The 21,368-nt window shown below is 39.7% G+C and overlaps 1 protein-coding gene and 1 pseudogene across 1 annotated transcript in view; both read left to right on the top strand.

Moving 5' to 3' along the window:
• The window catches only part of LOC101447890 (short-chain dehydrogenase/reductase family 16C member 6-like), a 64,586-nt gene that overhangs the window by 17,302 nt on the left and 25,916 nt on the right, over positions 1–21,368 (top strand). Inside the window, 4 exon segments of the mRNA XM_071207785.1 lie at positions 14–133; positions 563–708; positions 9,501–9,626; positions 10,945–11,023. Of these exon segments, the coding sequence (XP_071063886.1) occupies positions 14–133; positions 563–708; positions 9,501–9,626; positions 10,945–11,023 (471 nt within the window).
• On the top strand, positions 1,706–2,853 carry LOC101445659 (eIF5-mimic protein 1 pseudogene; annotated as a pseudogene).

Raw genomic sequence — 21,368 nt, 5'->3', positions numbered from 1 at the left:
TTCTATCTTCTAGATCTATAAAGGCTTCCTTCCTGCCATGATTAATACTGACCATGGACACTTGGTGTGTATTTCAAGTACAGCAGGATTAATTGGTCTTCCTGGACTAGCAGGGTTTTTTTGGTACTCCTCAGTCTCTGGCAACTGGAAGTGAGGGTTCTTTGAAGGTAGAGAGAAGTGCTTTGCTTCTGGCCCTGGGGAAATCTCTGGTACATTTGACTACATTTTTTTCTATTTCCTTATTTATAATGGCAGTGGTAAGGGGAGATTTCCTCCTCTTTTTCAAAAACAAGAGAAGGAGGTGCCTATTGACTCATTTGTCTTCCTGGGTTAGAAGAAGTTGAAGTGACTCCCGTCTCATATTTTATCCAGTGACTTGGTGTTGGGTATATTGTGTGGAGATAAAAGAGTGAAATGTTTGGCCAAATAATGATTTTAAAAGTAATGCTTTGTCTCTAAAATCAAGGCTGAAATGGGGAAGGGAGGCTAAATTAAGAAAAAAAACAAATCCAAGAGTTAAATTGTCAAACTCTATTACTAATGGCTCCCCACTTTGTTTCAGATTTATTGTGCAAGTAAGTTTGCAGCTTTTGGCTGTGCAGAATCTCTCTTTTGTGAATTAAATAATCAAAAGGCAAATGAAATTAAAACCATCATTGTTTGCCCATAGTTCCTCAAAATTGGAATGTTTGAGGGCTATAAATACAAGTAAGTAAAATCTGATAGTAATCTTTGCTTTTATAATAATCTTCCAATATCTATGGGTTATCATCTTATTATTTTGAAGTTTTGAAATATAGATAATAAAACAAAAGGAATAATTTTTTTAAAAGATTTATTTTTCATTTTTCTCCCCTTCCCTGACCACCCTCCCCCCGCCCCAGTTGCCTGCTCTCTGTGTCCACTCGCTGTGTGTTCTTCTGTGTCCACTTGTATTCTTGTTGGCAGCACCAGGAATCTGTGTCTCTTTTAGTTGCGTCATCTTGCTGCATCAGCTCTCTGTGTGTGCGATGCCCCTCCTGGGCAGGCTTCACTTTTTTCGCACTGGGCAGCTCTCCTTAAAGGGTGCACTCCTTGTGCGTGGGGCTCCCCTATGCAAGGTACACCCCTGCATGGCACGACACTCCTTGTGCACATCAGCACAGAGCGTGGGCCAGCTCCACACGGGTCAAGGAGACCCGGGGTTTGAACCCTGGGCCTCCCATGTGGTAGGCGGATGCCCTAACCACTGGGCCAAGTCCACTTCCCAGGAATAATTTTAATGCCTAAATTAGTGAAAGAGAACATTTTCAATGTGTTCAATTAGTAAATTTATTCATTTAAAGATAATAATACAGTTAATAAGTTTAGATGTGGAGGAAACTTAAAACTAAAATCCTAATCATAATATTACAATATAACAGAAAAATTCATAGTAAGAAGTGATTAAAATATTTAGCATTGAGATTGGCTGCCTCTGCCACCGCTGTAGTAATCGCTGCAACCCTCAACCTTGCGCGTCATTGCTACCTCTTTAGACAGAAATTTTACGAATAAGCATCAGAAGCCAGTGCTAACAGGCCAGCAGTTCAAAACTGGGAAAAAGAATGAAAAAGAGAAATTCGAACCAAGGGATACACTTGGCTTCAGGGATAGTCAAGTTTCTGGACTCTACAGGCCCAAGATTAGGTTACCGTCACTATGCAGACACACTCTACGATATCCTGGTGGCTGGCAGTATGCTGGCTCCTGGAGGAACACGCAAAGATGATGGTGACAAGTCCTAGATGACCAACCACTGTGTGTTTTCAGCAAATGAAGATCACGAAACCATCCGAAACTATGCTCAGGTCTTCAATAAACTCATCAGGAGATAATAAGTATTTGGAAAAGGCATTAGAGGATGAAATGAAAAAGCTTCTCCTCTTCCTTGAAGCCTTTTCCGAAACCAAGCAGACAAAATTGGCAATGCTGTCAGGGATCCTGCTGGGCGATGGCACGCTTCCCGCCACCATCCTCACCACTCTCTTCACTGACAACTTAGTCAAAGAAGGCATTGCAGCCTCATTTGCCGTCAAGCTTTTTAAAGCATGGATAGCAGAAAAAGATGCCAACTGTTAAACCTCTTCTTTGAGAAAAGCCAACACAGACAAGAGGCTGCTTGACCTCTTTCCAGAGCAGACAGAGTGTGGATCATTTTGCTAAATATTTCGCTGATGCAGGTTTGAAGGAGCTTTCTGGCTTCCTCCAAGTCCAGCAGTCCCTGGGCAGGAAGGAACTCCAGAAGGAGCTCCAAGAGCATCTTTCGCAGGAATGCCCAATCAAGGAGATGGTGCTGTATGTCAAAGAAGAAATGAAGAGGAATGATCTTCCGGAAACAGCAGTGACTGGACTTCTGTGGACCTGTATAATGAATGCTGTTGAATAGAACAAGAAGGAGGAACTTGTTGCCCAGCAAGCCCTAAAGCACCTGAAGCAATACACTCCCCTACTGGCTGTTTTCAGCTCCCAAGGTCGGTCAGAGCTGATCCTCCTCCAGAAGGTTCAGGAATACTGTTATGACAACATCTACTTATGAAAGCCTTTCAGAAGATTATGGTTCTCTTTTATAAAGCTGAGGTCCTGAGAGAAGAAGCGATATTGAAATGGTATAAAGAAGCACATGTTGCCAAAGGCAAAAGTGTTTTTCTTAACCAGATGAAGAAATTTGTTGAATGGTTACAGAATGCAGAAGAGTCTGAATCAGGAGGTAAAGAAAATTAGATGACTCAACAAAGCACAATACCTAGGTTGCCACATATTACTTTTGATTGGGAATGCTGAACCATTTGGGAAGAGAAACTTGGCTTCTGTTTTCACAAAGGGAAAACAATAGGATAGACTTCCCTTGTGCTGATGGGGGAATGGTTTTTGTTTTTGTTTGTTTTTTAAAGGAGCCCTGAGGCATCAGATATTACACTTGGGACTCTACCTCTCACTCACTATATGCTAACTTAAAGCCATTCAACAAAGAGTCAAGTAGGAATCTGAAATTAAATACTCAACAGACTCCCTTTTTAGCTTTATTTTTCAGGTACTGTGTGGTGAATGCCCCACTGGTGTCTATTACAGGGCCACTTTAGTAGTTGTATATCTGCTTGTGTATGTGATTTGACAAACCAGTTTTTTAAAATAAATGGCTTTTTAAAAAAAAATTTAGTATTGAGAGGTTAAGAAGATAATTTCTTTCTAAAAAGAACCCTGCAAAGCAGATGTGGCTCAAGCAGTTGGATACCCACCTATCACAGGGGTGGTCCCAGATTCCATTCCCAGTGCCTCCTAAAGAAGATGAGCAAGACAACAAGTTGATGTAACAAGATGATACAACAAAGAGACACAATGAGGAAACACAATGAGAGACATAACAAGCAGGAAGTGAAGGTGGTTCAAGCAACTGGGAGCCTCCCTACCACTTGTGAGGTCCCAGGTTCTGTTCCTGGTGCCTCCTGAAAAAAAGAAGACAAACACACAATAAACAGATACAGAGAGCAGAAAGTGAGTGCAAACAATGAGGGGAGAAATAAATAAATTAAATTAATCTGAAAAAATAAAAAGGATACTAAAGTACAAATAATTCAAAAGATGAAATATTTTGTAAGGCTGACTAATGAATACGGGGAAGTATTGGGGATACATTTTGGTATAAAAGTAATTTGACTAGGATACAAATGAAATATGAGGACTTTTACACAGGGTAGTGATCAGTAGAGCTTATTGAAAGGTGTAAACTTGATATAAAGGATAAGTGTAGTCATTACCATTGTCAAAAATGGGATTAATATAATAATGATTAACAAAAAAAAAGAATCACATCACGCACAGTTCCTGCTCTATAGCAAAGAGGTTCTATCAAGGAAGGGTCAAAGCCAGCTCCAAAGACTAGAAACTCCCTGGTCCTACCAAGGGATCTGCCTTCAATTGGATCAGACCATGAAGCAGGGCATTGTCAAAAAGAATAACACAACCAGCAAATTGTGGAGGCTTAGAGTTGGATGTGATACCAATAGAGGGCAAACCAGCCAGAATTTTATTAGGGATATCAGGGAAAGAGACAGTCAAAGAAAGTCTGGCTAAAACTACAGTCTTCCCCAGGCACTGGGTCAGGGAGACTGGATGTATACGTAAAGGCTGCATCCTCTGATGAAATCCTCAGAGGCTGAATGCTGCAGGTGAAATGGACTTCACTGAACTCATCCAGCCAAATGTCTCAGCGTATAAACATGCAGATGAGCAAACAATAATAAAAACAAGTCCTAGGGAGGATAACTATCCAGAGTTACTAGAATATTTTACCTAAAATGTCTAATTTTTAACAAAAAAAAAATATGAACTATACAAAAGCACTGAAAAGTGTGATCCATTATGGGGGAGGGGTAACCAATAAATTATGCAATCAGAAGAAAATAGAGATAAAAGAATGAGGAATATGAACAGAGTCTTCAGAGAAATATGGAGCACCATTAAGCACATCAAAATACCCATGATGGATATACCAGAAGAAAAGGAGACAGAAAAGAGTAGGAAAAGTATTCTAAGAATGATGGCTGAAAACTTCATAAGTTTGATGAAAAACTTGAACGTACCCACTCAAGAAGCTCAACAAATTCCAAATAAGATGAACACAAGGGGAGCTGACATTCAATATGTTATAGACAGAGTGTTGAAAGGCAAAGAGAAAATCTTGAAATCAACAAAAGAATATGACTCGTCTTGTAAAAAAGAACCAAAATAAGATTTACAACTGACTTCTCTACAGAAACAATGGAAGCCAGAAGTCAATGTTGAAAATATTAAAAGAAAAGTATTTATTTCAAGGTATTGAAAGAAAATAATGTCAACCAAGAATCTTATATCCAGTAAAGCTACCTTTCATATATGTAGGAAAAATAAAGAAATTTTGATGTAAACAAAAACTGGGAGAATTTGTTGCTAGCAAACCAAACCAAAGAAATACTAAAGGAAGTTCTTCAATCTGAAAGCAAGTGACACCAGAGAATAATTTTATTCCACATGAAAAAGAAGGTGTCAATAAATGGATAAAGTAGGTAATTTTGAAGACTTTATACTTGCATTTTTCTCCTTTAGTCCATTAATTGGTTTAAGAAATAATTGCACAAAGAATATGTACCTAATAGTATTTTGGACCTATAACATGCAGAAATACAATATTTTTTACAATAAAAGCACAAAGGAAGTAGATGGTAACAAAACTGTATTGGATTATATAGATGACACCATATGGTAACTCAAATCCACAGGAAGAAGTAAAGAGAGCCAGAAATGAAGAATAAGAAAGTTGATATAACAAACTATAAATATATTCTTGTTTTCCTTTCTTCTCTCAGCTTCTTTTAAAGATTGAATTTATAAAGTAGTAATTACCATAATGTATTGTTGGGTTTATAACATATATCAACATAATATGTATAAAAATAATAGCGCAAAATGGGGAAAAGTTATAAAATTACATAGGGGTAAAGTTTCTATATCTCACTGAAAATAAGTTAGTATAAATCTGAGTCGATTTTTAAAAGTTATGACATATTGTATATCCTAAAACAACCACAAAGAAAATAATTCAAAAAATATAGTTTTGGGAAGCAGATTTGGCCCAACGAATAGGACATCCACCTACCACATGGGAGGTCCAAGGTTCAAACCCATGGCCTCCCGACCTGTGTGATGAGCTGCCCCACACTCAGTGTTGATGCACACAAGGAGTGCCATGCCATGCAGGGGTGTCCCCCATGTAGAGAAGCCCCATGTGAAAAGAGTGCGCACCATAAGGAGAGCTGCCCAGCATGAAAAAAAGTGCAGGCTGCCAAGGAATGGCACTGCACACACAGAGAACTGATGCAGCAAGATGGCGCAAAAAAAATAAGACACAGATTTCAGGTACCACTGACGAGTATACAAGCAAACACAGAAGAACACACAGAGAATAGATACAGAGAGCAGACACATTGGGGGGGGGCAGGGAAAGGGAGAGAAATAAAATATAAATCTTTAAAATATATATATTTTAAAATATCATTAAATGCACTTCCTAGTAAGATTGAAAATATGCATTTTCTTTGATCTAACAACCTTAACTCTAGGCATCTATCCTGTACGAATAACAACAAGAGTACATAAGAATTTGTGTGCAAGTCTGTTTATAAGAGCAGCATTTGTAAAAGCAAACACGTTTTTGAATCAATATGGCTGTCAACAGAAAAACAGCTGAAAATTATGGTGTATCTGGTCTATGGGATACTAGACTGCATATGAGCTACAGGGTTGGAAATATTTTATATATATATGGAGGTACCAAGGATTGAACCCAGGGCCTTGTTATGCAAAGCAGGCATTCAACCACCGAGCTACACCCACTCCACTCACAATATATTTTTAAGTGAAAAATTAGTTGGGAAAAAAGATCATTAAAAAAATTAAAATACTTCCCTAGAAAATATTCACTTAAGTATGTCAGGAAAGAGGAAGAAAGGGAAAAAATGACATGAAACATACAGAAAACAGACAAATGGCAGGAGAGTGACATCATCAACATGGCGACATAAGATAGCCCCTGAAAAATGCTCTCCAGAGATTCAGCAAATAGAAGGACGAATTCCACTAGCTCAGAACTCTGGAGAATGGTAGAGTCTGGAGAAGGAATCCACAAATGCTGACTTGAAGAAAAAATATGTATATCAGGCAAGAAATTTCTGCCCCAGACCTGCCGGTCCACTTTCCTCCCCTTCACTTGATCCTGCACAGCTTAGGAGTTGATCAGAGGCAGAAACTTGGAACACAGAACCAAGAATACAGAACATAGAGCCACTCGCAGCAGCAAGTTAGAATCCCATGCATATCCAGGCACAGGGACCCAAGTCTGCAGAGGCCCAGGGTAGAACACTGATAGCTGAGAAGTGAAGCATACAAAAGGGTGGGATGGTGGTGGTAAGAACCGTGGTAGAAAGACTGACAGGTGGTATGCTCACTCAAACCAGTTTCTACTGGCTGGACCACCTAAATGCAAAGCAGACTTTTCTGGAGCAACCAACTTTTCTGGATTGATATCACCTGGAGTGGAACACCCCAAATAAAAGCAAACAAGAGACAGAAAACAAACCAGAGACAGAAAAGCCTCACAGAGAAAATAAAAGGGAGGGGGGGGGCTGTTAAACAGACAGAACTGCTGTAGGACAGGAGGGTCTAAGAACTGAAAAGTGAAAGGAAAAGGAGGCACTAAGTGAGGGAGAGAATTTAAATAAATCATAGGGACTGAGGGAGAAATTCTGCATAAAAACCAAAAAATTCTCAAGTTTCCAGGAGAAGGAAGAGAGGGAAGATTGCTTTCTTTTGGAGGTGAATCAATTACACAAAAACTGTGATCTTTGTTGTATTATATATCCAGGGCAAGAATCAGGTAAAGAAATGCTGAGAAAATCTGATCATTTAAACATAAGCTACACTAAAGATCAAGAATAAGTTGGACCAAGCATTTTTAAAAGGCCTTAACACAAAGCCAATCAACAATAAAACCCTAGACAAGAGGGAGAAACTGAACTTCAGAGTTAACTCTCAAGATAATCAAATGCCTAGGCATCTGCAAAACATCACAAGCCATACTAAGAAACAGCAAGATATGGCTAAGTCAGGGGAACAAATTAAAACTTCAGAGGAGACACAAAATTTCAAACAACTAATCAAAGAAGTTCAAACAAATCTAAATCAGTTCAAGGAGATGAAGGAAAATATGGCTAAAGAGAAAAAAGATATTAATAAGGAAAATATTTAAGCATAAAGAAGAATTTGAAAGTATAAAAGAAACGTAATAGAAATTTTGGAGATGAAAAACACAAAGATGAAGATTAAAAATACACTAGAGGCATACAACAGCAGTGTTTTAGGTTGCCAAAGAGCTGACAATGCAATGTACCAGAAATGTGCTGGTTTTCATAAAGGGGATTTATTTAGAGTAAAAGCATACATTTCCAAGGCCATGAAAAGTCAAAATCAGGGCACCATAAGAGATACTTTCTCACTAAATTCAGCTGCATGTGGGGAAGAAAGATGGCTGCTGATCTCTGCCAAGGTGTCCACTTTTCTACAACCATAGGCAAATCTGACACAGGACTTGTCTCCTCTTGAGCTGCTCTGTGGGCCGAGCCTCTTTGGGGCTTGGTGCTTAAGTGATCCCTAGTCCTCTTTCACATGGCCGGATCAAACATGGCAGCTCCCTGCTTCTGTCTATCTCTCTCTGTGTGTCTCCGGGTTTTTGTCCCACTTTACCACTTTATACTTTGCACCTCCATTATCAGGAAATATGCCTTTTCCATGATCACATGTATTCTGACTCTTATAGGTAATTAAAGAGTAACGTTTTATATTAAGGATACAGAACTACTAGGTTTTACATTTACCCTCTTAGTTACCCTTCCTGGTAATCTTCATTTCTTCACACTACTCCAAGTCCCTCTCTCCTATTTTCTCCCTCCAACCGGCAGAACTCCTGTTAGTAATTCTAGTAAGGCAGATCTTTTCTTGACAAACTCCCTCAGTTTCTATTTACCTGTGAATATTTTAAACTCTTCCTAATTTTTGAAGGACAGGTTTTCTGGATAAAGAATTTGGGGCTGGTTGTTTATCCTCTTTCAATACCTTAAACATTTCATACCACTGCCTTCTCGTCTCCATGGTTTCTGATTAGAAATCACCACTTAGTCTTATTCAGGATTCCCTGTATGTGAAAGAAACAATGATCTGTACATTACATTTCATAATAAATGTCAGAGCCCTTTCAGCTAGTCCTAAGGAAATTCTTAGAAAATAAGAGAAAGGCTAATTATGGAATATCAAGGTGATTCTAAGAATCAGCTGAGATAAACAGATTTTTGTTTGTTATTGTTGTTTTTGTTTGTTTGTTTGTTTGAAAAGTTGTCTGTCAAGTAAAAGAGAAGCATAATATAAAAGCATGAAATGTCAAAGTAATTCCTTGTGGGACCTTTACTTATAATCTTCATCCAATTCAACTTCTGTTGATTTGATGGCATGAATACCATAAATGTCTATTTCCATTTAATGTGGCAATAATGGTGTGCCTAAAATAAAGATGCATTATACATGTCCAACAAGGGACTTTTGGTAAAATAATTTTTTTTAATTTGCTTCTTAGTCATATATAATTATTTGGTATTGGGGAGAAGGACGAAAGATACCAAAAAAAGTATTTAAAAGCAGCAGCTTCCATATGCTTAAACCATCACTTAACAGAAAATCAACAAAGACAGGCATTTCACTTAAGGAAATTAAATGCATTAGCACTGATCCCAACATTTCTTATGAAGGCAAACACAAGACAGTCCCTACTTTTCACATTTTATTTGACTTTTTAGCACTATCTTACAACCCCATATCTGAAATTTAAAACATGATGCTCACAGTGACAGTAAAAAATTCTGCACTTACCAAATAACTATTTTTTGTTGTTTTTCCAGATGTCCATTTATATTACCTGAATTGGAGCTGGAGTTTGTGACCCAAAGCATTGTGGAAGCTATTGTAGAGGAACAACTATATGTGCTATTGCTCAAAGTTATGTACATTGTGATGTTCCTTACACAGTAGTTAACAACGACTTCTCTATCACTTTTGTTGTTTGTGAACAAATGATCCAATCGTTGCTAACTCGTTTGCCTGGAAAGCAGCTTCATATTTTTTTTTTATGTAAAAAGGAAGAAATTTAACAGTTCAAGGACAATTTATTGAATGGCTAAGCTGTGTCGTGGTGACTTCAGACACTGACAAACTTAGCAACTGTTTAGGCCTTGCAGTGTACACCTTATGTACTTCAACACAGAATCAAGTAGAGCATAATAAATGATCGGTAAACTTGAGACACACAGAGAGTAAGTAGTTTTTGCACAAACCACTAATAAGGGTTGGAAACAAGTCTTAACTCTGATTACAGAGCTAAAGCTTTTACCATCTTGATATACTGTCCCATGCCCTAAGTTCAAGTAGAGTAGATAGCATAACCAGGGGTTCGCTCTTAAAAATTATGTTATCAAAGCCAGTACTTTCTTTCCTATTTATACCTTATTTAACATGTTTTTGTGACATGTTGGTTTCTTCATGCATTCCCTAAACATTTATGGGCACAGGAAGCTCTAACATGACCCTATCCTATTCATCCTTACTCAAGAGCTGCCCTAATGGCTTAGCTAGGTCCAAGTCCTTTATTGTACGACCCCATCATACTTGATGTTGCCCTCTGGTAGCACTCAGACCACCTGTAGATGCTTGTACAACACCAGTCTTCTTTGCATCTTAGGAGCCACGTGGACAGGATGTATCTTCTGAATTGTTTCCTACTCCATCCTCTAGTGACTAATGTATAATAAGCATGCAATACATATTTGCTGAAGTGACTTGAGTTGAGCAGAACTGAGATGATCTTAAGAGAGCTAAGTTGAAGGTACAGCCCCTGTCTTCAAGGACTGTAGCTGTAGTCCTCTACCTTGAGTGCACCTTGGAATCACCTGCAAAACATTTAAAACTACGGGTGCCTGGGCCCTATCCCTCAGGCATTCTGCTTTAATTGCTCTGATTTTCTTTCTAGTTTTTGCTACCATTTTTACTCTAGTAAATAAGTATACCACAGTCTTTCCATAAAACTCAGTGAATATAATAAATGCAAAAATTATGACCAGAGTATTGTGATTTTTAAGAGCTCCTGGGGTGGCTTCTGGAGTAGAGGATGCTCCATGGCACTCAGTGTCTATGACAAAGCATGTCTTGGTTGGTCCCTACCTATTTGGTAATAAATGCATTGCATGGAATTGCTACATGTCACATTTCGTGTAGTTTGCAATTACCTTGGCACAGATGTCCCTTTGACTTCTCTTAAAAGATCATAACTTTTTCTCTGCTTTTCCTTAGAATAAAATCTGTAAAAATGAGTCTTGCCATCAGTTGCTACCTTGGAGTTAACAACCACATGGAATTTTTCAAAAGTAGAGTAAATGAAAATGAAATTCAAACGAAAAGCAAAAGGAAACTCCAATAGGTCAAGCCTCAAATGCGGTAGCACAGTAAATTCACCATGTTGTAACGATGGACTCTTTGGAATTCATTCTAATGCCTAAAGCCTTCCAAGGATTCAAAGGGGCTTCCAAATGTGGCAGCCTTATTCCCAGCACAGTTTACACACTGATTACTCTTCCTAGGCTTTTACATTATCTATTTGGGTCTTGCTATTGTTGTTTAGTTTAGTAAATAAGAACATCACAGTCTTTCCAATGAATTTATTGAAGAGAATATGTTTTATAAAGATATGTTAGTGCAAACTGATCCAATTTCATTTTAAAACAGATCATTTATGATACTTTTTGAAAAGGGATAATTGTAAATAACCACTTGGTAAATCAGAGTTTTAGGCTAATGATTTTTCAGCATGATATTTAAAGATACATGTTAGTTTTGTAATTAAGAAAAATTATTCTTATCTCACAAAGTAAAGGCTACTTGCATTGCAGATTAATTCTTACTGGAGTTGAATAATTATTTCAAGGTCCATAGTTTGAGTGAGCCTTTTCATTTGCATCTGCATGGATCAAACAATTCCTGGCTTCTTCTCTCCGTAAAAAAAAGCAAAAGCAAACAATGAGATAAAACAAGGAAGAGACAACAAGCAAATAACAAGCAAAAACAAGCAAGATAGCAAGCAAACAAGGAGCAGACAACGAGCAAAAACAAATAAGCAGGGAGCAGATATGGCTCAAGCAAGTGAGTGCTTGCCTCCCACCCGGGTGGTCCCAGGTTCAGTTCCTGGTGCCTCCTAAAGAAAAAATAAACAGACAAGGGGCAAAAAACAATGAGCAGATAACAAACACAAACAATGGGCAAAAACAATGACCAAAGGGACGAGGGAACCATCTCAGTGGGGGAGGAGAAAGAAAAAGAAAAACTACACATTAGACCTTTCCACAGTACTGGCTTGAGAAGGAAACTTAACTCTAGAATTGATTCAATAAAATACTCTCTCTATTGATGTATCTGAAGACCTGATACAAACCCTTTTGTAAAAAAATGTATTCTCACATAAATTGTGCACCACACATGTCAGCCATTTGTCAACCCATTCCAGACAAGGCCACCTTTCTGGGTTCAGAATGGTCCTTGAGCTGTGATTACTGGTCAACCATGCAGCTTTGGCTCTATTTAAGTTGAATAACTTGGGAACAATGGCAAAACCAAAAACTGAAATTTCCAATAAACTAAAGTATTCATTTTGTTAACTGAGAAGGGAGCATTCTGTAGTCAAAAGACCTATCATATCATTTAAAATGTAATATTTGTACCTTCATGCAAGGAATGCACTGTTTAATTTGAGGTAGACTAGAGAATAAAGTTTGACTTAACAGAGGACTGAAACATTCCAGATAAATAATGTTTTCAAGGATATGAAATTTAGTGTTTAACAGTTTTGTTAGTAAAATCTGTCTCCAAAATTTTAACACCTCTCTTCCTTCTTAACCAAGTATTCAAAGCTTTTCCTTACAGCCTCAGGAGCAGTGTATACCTCAGTGGACACCTGCCATGGTTTTGAGGTGCCACTTATTGCTAAATAAACCAATCCATAGCCCCTCACTAAGGTGTCACAAGATCTGTCCTGCCAGCTTTCACTAGATTCAATCAAAACTGTATGTTTTTACTTCTAAAACTGGGCCTACTTCATTTTCAAGTAAATAATCTGAAGACTCTTTTATTCATTCATTCATTCAAAAACTTTTGACTAAGCATATATGGCAGTAGAAATATAATGATGAATAAGACAGTCACTAAATAAGGTACAAGATCTGTGATCGTTATTAGCCACACAGAGACTTAGGTTTTCTTCAGTTTTGCCAATTTCCTACTTAATATTGTTGAGAGTCTGACTGTTAATTTATTAGGTTTGCAATATTTAGAAACTGCACAGTCAGCTCCTCTGTTACCTTTCGTCTATATTTACATACTGTGGATAAAGGACTGACAAAGCCTTTTGCCTTCCGGCATGAGAATTTTCCCACAGACTAACTCCGAGCTTTGTCCTTCTGGTAATCTGGTAAGAATGAAATCTCAAGTATGTTTCTAAGCAACATTGCTTATGATAAAAAGTATCCTTGGAATTCAGATCTTGGAAGCTATGTCCAGGGAGTTTTTGGCCCTTGTGGGGCATGAGTCTTTTAAATTGGGGCAGACCCACCCTTGTCCCATGTGAGGCTCCTTACACAGGAGCTGGCATGGAAGGAATGGATATTTCCTGGAGGCTGGCTATAAGGTCTACTCCATAAGAGGAAGGTCTGTGAAATTCCCCTGAATGATCTAGTCCCAGGCTTATCCCTGGCTGTCCCCTGAACCGAAAAGGACCCTCCGGTAGGCATCGCATGTTTTATTCCTATTTTGGTATCTTTGAAATTTGAGTATAGAATAGATGTCTGTAGAACTTTCTTCCCAATCTTCACATACAGCCATTAAATTCGTCTAATAAAAATCAACAAAACTGAATTAGGACAACCTGCAAGATGGTAAGAGTAAGGAGCAACTAGAGTCTGCTCATGCTACAGAGCAGTTAGTAATCACCCAGAGCTATCTAAAGAACCAGTTTGAGGGCTCCAGGAGCCCAGAATTGTATCCTGCAACATCCTTGAAAGAATGGAAGGAGGACACTGCTCATCTGAAGACAAGATTCATGAGTAGAGCACCCCGTGCCTTGGAGACCCATGCCCATCCTCCACTGCCAGTGCAAGCCACCTTGGGAGCTATTCCTTGGCTGGAATTGGAAGCTCCACTTCCCAAAAATGGGGGAGGAAGAGATGGTTGGGCACCAACCTCAACTACTGATTAGTAAATTCAGCAGGCTAAAGTATAATCCTAAGAATAGCTAAAGTTTGAATCTGTCCATGTCAGACAGAGGCCGGTAGCCACCATTTTAACTCTACTCCCAGCATGAGGGGAAGAAGGACTGATTGAAAATCACAGCACTGGTAGGGACCAGCTTCTTTCCAACCAGATCTGATTACACCTCTAGCCTAAGCCCCAGCCCCACCTCCACCTCTGGCAGGAGGAAGCTGGTGGGACCTGTGCCAACCTCTCCAGGAAAATACAAGCCATACCACAATGGCTGGTGATCATCCTTCTCTGGCTATGCAAGCCTCCTCATGAGCTATTCTGTGGCTGGAGTTAGAAGTTCCATTTCCCAAAAACAAGGGAGGAAGAGACAGTTGGCCACCAACTTCAGATACTGATTAGTAAGTTCAGCTGACCAAAGTAAAACACTAAGAACAGCTAACATTTGAACTTGTCCAATTTGGAAAAAGACCAGTAGCCACCATTTTGACTCTGCACTCATCTTGAGGGGAAGCCAGCCTGATTTCTCAGCCCTGTCAAAGGATATAAATATCCATGCCCCAAGCACAACGTAGTCCCATCCAAATAAATCTGATGAGTCCAACTCTGAGACACATACTGATCAGAATGTCAAATACCAAAGACAAAGAGAGAGCTCTGAAAGCAGCAAGAGAAAAGAAATGCATAACATATAAGGGATACTCAATAAGATTAAGTGCTGATTTCTCATCAGAAACCATGGAAGCAAGAAGACGGTAGTATGATATATTTAAGATACTACAAGAGAAAAACTTCCATCCCAGAATCCTATAACCAGCAAGATTGTCTTTCAAAAATGAGGGTGAGTTTAGAATATTCACAGATAAATTGAAACTGAGACAGTTTGTAATCAAGAGATTGGCTCTGCAGGAAATACTAAGGGTGTTACAGTCTGAAAAGATAAGACAGGAGAGATGTTTGAAGAGAGTCTAGAAATGAAGACTATATGAGTAAAAGTCACTAAAAGTCTCAAGAATGGTGAAAGTAAAATGTGACAGATAAAACCCAAAAGTCAAAATGGTTGAAATATGGGGAAGCAGACTTGGCCCAGTGGATAGGGCGTCCGTCTACCACATGGGAGGTCCACGGTTCAAACCCCGGGGCCTCCTTGACCCGTGTGGAGCTGGCCCACATGCAGTGCTGATGCACACAAGAGTGCCTTGCCATGCAGGGGTGTGCCCCATGTAGGGGAGCCCCATGGACAAGGAGTGCACCCCGTAAGGAGAGCCGCCCAGTGTGAAAGAAATTTCAGCCTGCCCAGGAATGGCGCCGCACACAGAGAGTTGACACAGCAAGATGACATAACAAAAAGAGACACAGATTCCCATGCTGCTGACAATAGCAGAAGCAGACAAAAAGAACATGCAGCAAGTGGACACAGAGAACAGACAACCGGGGTGGGTGGGGGAAGGGAAGAGAAATAAATAAAATAAATCTTTTTAAAAAGTGATTGAAATATGAACTGCCTTTACAGTAATACCACTGAATATTAATGGATTAAACTCCCCAATCAAAAGACACAGACTGATGGAAGGGATAAAAAAAGAATGAACCACCTATATGCTATCTGCAAGACACTTTCCTTAAACCCAAGGAAACCAATAGCTTGAAAGAGAAAGGCTGGAAAAAGATATTCCATGCACACAGTACCGAAAAAAAAAATTGAAGTAGCTATATTTATATCAGATGAAATAGACTTTAAAAGACAACTAGTAATGTGCAATCTGAGGAGGAAGTCAGGAAAAAAATTCATTTACAGTATCAATTAAAAGAATCAAGTATTTAGGAATAAACTTATCCAATGATGTAAAGCACTTGTATTCAGAAGTACATTGTTTTCACTTGTTCAAAGAAATTTAAAAAGACCTAAATAATTGGAAAAATATTCTATGCTCATGTATTGGAAGACTAAACATCATTAAGATGTCAATTCTACTCAAATTGATATACAGATTCAATGAAATCCCAATAAAAATTCCACCAGGATTTTTAAATAAATGGAAAACACGATTATCAAATTTATTTGGAAGGATAAGAGGTCCCAAGTAGCCAGAAATATTTTAAAGGAAAGGTAAAGTTGGAAGACTCTCACTTCCAGACTTTAAATCATACTACCTAGCTATAGTGGTAAAAAAACAACATGGCAATGGCATAAAGACAGACACACAGACCAATGGAACCAAACTGATGGTTCAGAAACAGAGCCTCACATCTATCATCAAGTGATTTTTGACAAGTCTGTCAAATCCACCCAGCTTGGGCAGAAAAGTCCATTCAACAAATGGGGCTGAGAGAACTGGATATCCATAGCTAGAAGAAGGAAAAGGGATCCCTATCTCACATCTTATACAAAAATTAATTCAAAATGGATCAAAAGCCTCAATATAAAAGCAAGAAATGTAAAGCTTCTAGAAGAAAATGTAGGAAAAGATTTTCAAGACCTGGTGGTAGGTGGTGGATTCCTAAAGGAGATAAAAGGAGGCCTGCGATGGACTACTTATGCTTAGTGTTTGTAGAAGTTTTAATTAACTTTACTGCAAAAAGTGTGAAAATGTATAGAATTGATGGTGATGCATTACACTAAGTAACTGCTAAATTATAAATGGGAATGTGGCTGAAAAAGGTAGTATAGGTAAGTGTAGTAGTCAGCCAAAGGGGTGCTGATGCAAAATACCAGAAGCCTGTTGGCTTTTATAAAGGGTATTTATTTGAGGTAGGAGCTTGCAGATACCAGGCCACAGAGCATAGGTTACTTCCCTCACCAAAGTCTATTTTCAATGTTGGAGCAAGATGGCTGACGATGGCTGCCAGGGTTCAGGCTTCCTGGGTTCCTCTCTTCTGAGGTCTTATCTGTCCAGGCTCAGAGTTCCTCTCTTCCCAGGGCTTGCTTCTTCCTGGGACTTGCTTCTCTTTCCTCTGTATGCTTACTTCCCGGGGCTCCAGCTTAAGACTTCAGCATCAAACTCCAACATCAAAATGCCAACATTAAAAACCCTCAACTCTATCCTTTGCCATGCCTTTTATATGTGAGTTCCCACCCACCAAGGGGCAGGGACTCAATGCCCTACTGACATGGCCCAATCAAAGCCCTAATCATAATTTAATCATGCCCAGGTACAGACCAGTTTACAAACATAATGCAATATCTATTTTTGGAATTCATAACTATATCAAACTGCTACAGTAAGTAAATGATGGGTGTCACTATTGCAGGGTGGTGGGAATGTGGAGAAGCATGGGAAAAATACAACTGGAGTAAACTATAGATTGTGGTTAACTGCCATACTGTAATATTCATGCATCTATGCCAAAGATGTACTGTGTTGATAATGGGGTAGTATGGAAATAGTGTGCCAATGTATGCAATGGACCATGTTTAGTGATAATAGTCTGACGATGTTATCTCATAATCTATAACAAATGTTCCACCATGGTATGGTGTGGTGATAGAGGGATGTTGTATGAGAATTCTGCACATGTACATGACTGTTTTGTAAGTTCACAACTTCTAGGGTAGTTTGGGAGAAAATATACCAAATGTAAGATATGGACTATAATTAGTAGTAACGTTTTGGTGATATTCTTTCATAATTTGTAACAAATCTCTCATACGAATGCAAGGTGTTAGTTGTGGATTGATGTGTGGGACCACTCTATGATGTTATGCTTGTTTGCTTTGTAAGGTCACAACTTTTACTATGCACTTACTGTTATGTATGTTCATGTATAAATGATATAACAATAATAATAATAATAATAATAATAATGGGGTTGGTTGGGGGAAAGATATTTCAAATGTAAGATACTTTGTTTAGTAGTGATATGTTGAGGATGCTTTTTCATCATTAATTAAAAACGTTTCACAACAATGAAAGATATTGGTGGTGGGGTGACGTGTGGGAGCCCTGTGTGATGTTTTGCATGTTTGTTTTGTAAGTTCACCACTGTTGCTACACACTTATTGCTCCATAACTCCTTGGAAGTATGCCAAGATTTCACTGCTGTAACCTGGAATGCTGCCCACTCAAGAGTGCACCTTATCTTGAGGAAAGAAAACCCAGATGTTTTCCAAGACTTGCATGCAAGCCTCTTGTACTCAATCATCTTGGTCCCTCAGCCCCATATAATCTAAAGAATCATTGCCATAGGTGTGGACATGCTGGGGTGAACTTCCTGCAGTCTTGCTATCTGCGGGAAAGCAGCTGGAGCTCTCTGACATAAGTTCCCTAACAGATGCTTAAGAACAGATCACCCTGCCATGTCTCTTTCTTCAGAATCTCAACAGACCTCGTGTGGGACAGTTTGGAGCAGTCTTAGCTGGGTCTCCCCTGTTTCTTCTTTCAAAATGAGTTCTGCTGCTGGTTCAGTCAGATGTAACAATTGGTGAAGTCGGTAGGATTCCCGGCAAAGAGGAACTGACAGGGGGAACCCAGTGCTGCAGACCGGCTGCCAGTGATCTCGGCTCCTCTGCCACATGGCAAGGCTCATGGCAGTGTCTGCTAGTCTCTCCCTTCTCTTCTGGATTTCATTCCTTTCAGCTTCTTGTTTTGTGGCTTTCTCTTCCCCTCCTTATTCATCCTATTTAAAATGGACTCCAGTAGGAGGATTAAGATCCCCCCTGAATGAGGTGGGTCACATCTTAAGTTAAGATCCTATTCACCAAAAGATCCTGTTGACAACGGGCCCACACCCACAGGAATGCATTAACTTTGAGAACATCCTTTTCTGGGGTACGTACAGCTTCAGACCTTCACAAGCACCACTGAAAATGTGTTTTTGTCTAGGTGCTTCACAGGGTGAGCACACTCAACGGATGCCACTCTTGGACTGGCGGCCTCATGCCTTTGGGCAGATACAAAGATGCCCCCTGGTGGGCTGATTCTCTTTGTGGTCACAACTTGGAGGGCATCTAATTCTGGACCCAGAGCATCACAAGGCAGTGCCACCTTGAACGCCACTGACATCACAAATTATTCCATTCATTCCCTTAAGGGAATGGGGTGGGCGGGGGTGGATCCAACCCACCCTGAAGCACAACCTAACCTTTTCTAGGTCCTAAACTGCAGTGACTGTTTAGCTCCTGATGGGATCCAATGCCCAGTACCTATTGGTTTTCCCTAATGGCGCACAGTGGTTACGCAGCACAAACACGTGGCTGTGGCTGTCCCCAGGGTGGATGGGGAGATGCACTCTTGGTTTCCCTTGGGTACATGCTAGGATATCAGACACAACCCCAGAGCCTTAAATGAGCCTATTTGGAGAGGGATGTGGAACAGGTCTGTATATTCTTGGTGGGATTATTTGATCTCTGTTTTTGTTTCCCAAAGGGATGGTACTGACATCATGCTCAAATTAGAAACCTTCTGAAAGTTTGTAACCATGGCACTCAGCATTACTGAGCACAGCCTCTGACACTAAATCAAGAAACTGCAGCTCTGCACAAGGTGAAGCTACAAAACCACATAGCCCTAAACATTCTCACCACAGCACAAGGAGGAGCACGCGACTTATTAAAAACTGAGCTCTGGATCTGCAATCCAGGTAAAAAAGCCCAAGTAGATCAATGAGTTGCAAAAGCAGCTGCAACTCATAGATTAAAGAGGTGATGACTCATGGTAGTCTCAAATGAGGCTGGGGTCACAGGATGGGGTAGATGACGGAAAACCTTTTGCTGAGCCTTCTAGGTATAGTGACAATTGGACTTATTCTATGCACTTTTGGTTCCGTGGGTTCTGGTGTGGGTTCTGTCCCCAGTACTTCTTAAAAGTGGGGGGGGGGGAACCTTACAAACTATTCCCCTACCCCACTCATGCCCAGGGACTCTTTCAGAGGGCGGTGAGGGGTGTGAGATTTTAAGGGCCAGTCAGGAATCAGATTGCAATATATATACAGCATCTACCGCCTGACAAAAAATTGACCTCATCACTACACCTATCTCCTTAACTTTTGGGAAGCAACTGAGATTAAGCAGCCTACCCCAAACATATCTTGTTTTGAGAAAAGAGCACATACCCATGGGATTTTGAGTTGCCTTAGTGATATTGCAGGGTCAGATGCTGGACTTTATATATCCTGCCATAACCCACTGAATGGACTGGGGGAGAGTGTGAACTACAGGGTGAACTATTACCTGTGTAGTGCAGCAGTGCTCCAAAATGTGATCACTGAGTGCGATGAGGGTGCGACAATGATGAGGGAGGTTGTTGGAGTGGGAGGAGTGGGGTGGGGAGTGGTGGGTATACGGGAACCTCTTATATTTTTTAGTGTAATATTTTTTTGTGATATATATATATGTTAGGCCTCAAAGCAAGGCCTTTATGGATAACCAGAGATGGCACGAAGAAAACTTGAAGACGAGAGTTAGGCAAACTCACATTTATTACGTCTGCAGAGGTAAGGAGCCAAGGCCAGTCCAAAGGTACTCAGACCCGACTCCCCGTGCTGCAGTTTCACTCTTGCTTAAATACCCAAGTTACTGCTTAGCATTTGCTTTGATTATGCATTAGTTTTTATACATATGGATGAGCACACATAGCTGATTATGTAATTGTATGATTAGCATGTTCAGGAAATCACGCTTGCATATACATTGCATGATCAAGAAAGGGGCGGATAACTCCACCCCTGGGTGGGAATTTTACTATGTTAATTAAGCAAGTTGCAGTGAGGACAGCAAGGGGCTGCTTCTGCGCAGGTCTGGCCAACTGGTTGAAGCTGGTTTTCATAATTCATTGCTTCAACAGGATACTCTTGACCACCAAAAGCAGAATTTGGCCCAAAGAGAGGGTTGCATTTCATTACCTTCTGATTTACATATAATTATTTTCTTTGTATCCTAGCAACAGAGAGAGAAACAAGTTACTTTCAGGTATTCGGTCTTCCTACACCCATCATATATCTTCAAAAAAATACAATTTACAAAAATGATGTCGTGGGGAGTGGGTTTTATGGGAACCTCTTATGTTTTTTGTTTTTTTATGTTTTTTAATGTAACATTCCTTGTGATCTATTAATTTTTTTAAAAAATTTTTTTAAATGAAGGAAAAAAAAAAAAGAGCACATGACCAGATGTTTTCCCAAAACTTGCACACAAGGCTCTGGCACTCAGAAAACTTTGTCCCCAGCCCTACAGAATCTAAATAGCAGTCATCATAGGTGCAGACTTACTTGAATTTATTTCTTACTGCCTTGCTGTCCGAGGTGAGATAGAACAGTTCTCTATAAGTAAATCCCCTTAATAGATGCTTAAGGGTTTATCACCCTGGCAGTTCTTTCTTCAGAATCTCAAAGGATTACATTGTGTGGTGGTTTAGAAACCTAGCCGGGTCTCCCCCTTTTTCTCCTTTCAGGGTGAGTCCTGCTGTGAGTTCAGCAAGATGCAAACCTCCTCACATATGGTCTCCACCTCATGGAAACACTGTGCTGAAAAATTT

Source organism: Dasypus novemcinctus, chromosome 14 (assembly GCF_030445035.2).
Source record: "Dasypus novemcinctus isolate mDasNov1 chromosome 14, mDasNov1.1.hap2, whole genome shotgun sequence".
NCBI lineage: Eukaryota > Metazoa > Chordata > Mammalia > Cingulata > Dasypodidae > Dasypus > Dasypus novemcinctus.
This window is presented reverse-complemented; position numbering and strand designations above follow the sequence as displayed.